Raw genomic sequence first — 2500 nt, forward strand, 5'->3', positions numbered from 1 at the left:
TNTCTCTCCTCTCTCTCTCTCTCTCTCTCTCTCTCTCTCTCTCTCTCTCTCTCTCTCTCTCTCTCTCTCTCTCTCTCACTCTCTCACACTCTCTCTCACACTCTCTCACTCTCTCTCACTCTCTCTCTCTCTCTCTCTCTCTCTCTCTCTCTCTCTCTCTCTCTCTCTCTCTCTCTCTCTCTCTCTCTCTCTCTCTCTCTCTCTCTCTCTCTCTCTCTCTCTCTCTCTCTCTCTCTCTCTCTGGGGATCATATCAACAAACATGATGCTACTGTAAAAGCTAATGGGGTCATAAACAAACATGATGCTACTGTAAAAGCTAATGGGGTCATAAACAAACATGATGCTACTGTAAAAGCTAATGGGGTCATAAACAAACATGATGCTACTGTAAAATCTAATGGGGTCATATAAACAGGAATGATGCTACTGTAAAATCTAATGGGGTCACATAAACAAACATGATGCTACTGTAAAATCTAATGGGGTCATAAACAAACATGATGCTACTGTAAAAGCTAATGGGGTCATATAAACTAAGATTGTTTAACAAACAAGGGGACATTGTATCCAAAGACCCTGAGAAAATATGAACTGACAAGAGGATTGACATCCTCCCTCGAACTGATGATTCATACAAGGGCTTTTAGCAGTGAACAACGATGTCACCACATCAAATCCAATGTATTTATAAAGCCCTTCTAACATCAGCTGATATCTCAAAGTGCTGTACAGAAACCCAGCCTAAAACCCCCAAACAGCAAGCAATGTAGGTGTAGACGCAGGGTGGCTAGGAAAAACTCCCTAGAAAGGAAAAACTCCCTCTTAGGAAGAAACCTAGAGAGGAACCAGGCTATGAGGGGTGGCCAGTCCTCTTCTGGCTGTGCCGGGTGGAGATTATAACAGAACATGGAAATATGAAATGTGTTTTATTTAGTTATTTGACTGAACTTTTATTGTGTTTTATTTAGTTATTTGACTGGACTTTTATTTTGACAGGGTGTCATGTCGAGACCAAGATCTCTTCTACAACTGAAAGTTAAACACATCAAATATGAAATGCAAAACAGGAATTAAAAACACAATCATAGAAACCAAACAAATTCATCACCGATCGCTGATGTCCCTGTATATTGGTGTTATCTAATGTCATGTCTGGTCCAGAGACGGGCTAACCTCTCCTCTTTCCCCCTGTCTGGTCCAGATACTGGCTAACCTCTCCTCTTTCCCCCTGTCTGGTTCAGAGACAGGCTAACCTCTCCTCTTTCCCTCTGTCTGGTCCAGATACTGGCTAACCTCTCATCTTTCCCCCTGTCTGGTCCAGAGACAGGCTAACCTCTCCTCTTTCCCCCTGTCTGGTCCAGATACTGGCTAACCTCTCATCTTTCCCCCTGTCTGGTCCAGAGACAGGCTAACCTCTCCTCTTTCCCCCTGTCTGGTCCAGAGACGGGCTAACCTCTCCTCTTTCTCCCTGTCTGGTCCAGAGACAGGCTAACCTCTCCTCTTTCCCCCTGTCTGGTCCAGAGACGGGCTAACCTCTCCTCTTTCCCCCTGTCTGGTCCAGAGACGGGCTAACCTCTCATCTTTCCCCCTGTCTGGTCCAGAGACGGGCTAACCTCTCATCTTTCCCCCTGTCTGGTCCAGAGACGGGCTAACCTCTCCTCTTTCCCCCTGTCTGGTCCAGAGATGGGCTAACCTCTCCTCTTTCTCCCTGTCTGGTCCAGAGACGGGCTAACCTCTCCTCTCTCCCCCTGTCTGGTCCAGAGATGGGCTAACCTCTCCTCTTTCCCCCTGTCTGGTCCAGAGACAGGCTAACCTCTCCTCTCTCCCCCTGCAGGGTCCCTCTCTAATGCCTCTCCTCTTTCCCCCTGCAGGGTTCATGATCGGCGGGGACGTGCTGAGGCTGCTCCATGGTCACATGGATGAGTGTCTGACAGTGCCGTCGGGAGAACATGGGGATGAGCAGCGCAGGTACGTGTTCTGATTGGAGGATTTCCTTCATCTATGATGACAGACGCTAGGGGGAGGAGCAGCCCAGGTACGTGTTCTGATTGGAGGATTTCCTTCATCTATGATGACAGACGCTAGGGGGAGGAGCAGCCCAGGTACGTGTTCTGATTGGAGGATTTCCTTCATCTATGATGACAGACGCTAGGGGGAGGAGCAGCGCAGGTACGTGTTCTGATTGGAGGATTTCCTTCATCTATGATGACAGACGCTAGGGGGAGGAGCAGCCCAGGTACGTGTTCTGATTGGGGGATTCCCTTCATCTATGATGACAGACGCTAGGGGGAGGAGCAGCCCAGGTACGTGTTCTGATTGGGGGATTCCCTTCATCTATGATGACAGACGCTAGGGGGAGGAGCAGCCCAGGTACGTGTTCTGATTGGAGGATTCCCTTCATCTATGATGACAGACGCTAGTCCTGGAAATATCCTTTACCAAATCATTTATAATCCTCTGTGTATCTATAGACTGTTACCTGCTGTCCAACATATCTA

The 2500-nt window shown here is 48.1% G+C and overlaps 1 protein-coding gene across 2 annotated transcripts in view; it reads left to right on the top strand.

The window, feature by feature from the left end:
* Positions 1-1349: 1349 nt before the first annotated feature.
* The window catches only part of LOC129842277 (ryanodine receptor 2-like), a 34328-nt gene continuing 33177 nt past the window's right edge, over positions 1350-2500 (top strand). The window contains exon 1 of one of the 2 annotated variants that reach the window (XM_055910761.1): positions 1350-1970. In XM_055910761.1, the coding sequence (XP_055766736.1) occupies positions 1849-1970 (122 nt within the window). In that variant the 5' untranslated portion in view covers positions 1350-1848. The remainder of the gene's footprint in view (positions 1971-2500) is intronic. The other variant, XM_055910762.1, reaches the window with a different exon arrangement.

The sequence above is a fragment of the Salvelinus fontinalis genome, unplaced genomic scaffold (genome assembly GCF_029448725.1).
Source record: "Salvelinus fontinalis isolate EN_2023a unplaced genomic scaffold, ASM2944872v1 scaffold_0028, whole genome shotgun sequence".
NCBI classification, from domain to species: Eukaryota; Metazoa; Chordata; class Actinopteri; order Salmoniformes; family Salmonidae; genus Salvelinus; species Salvelinus fontinalis.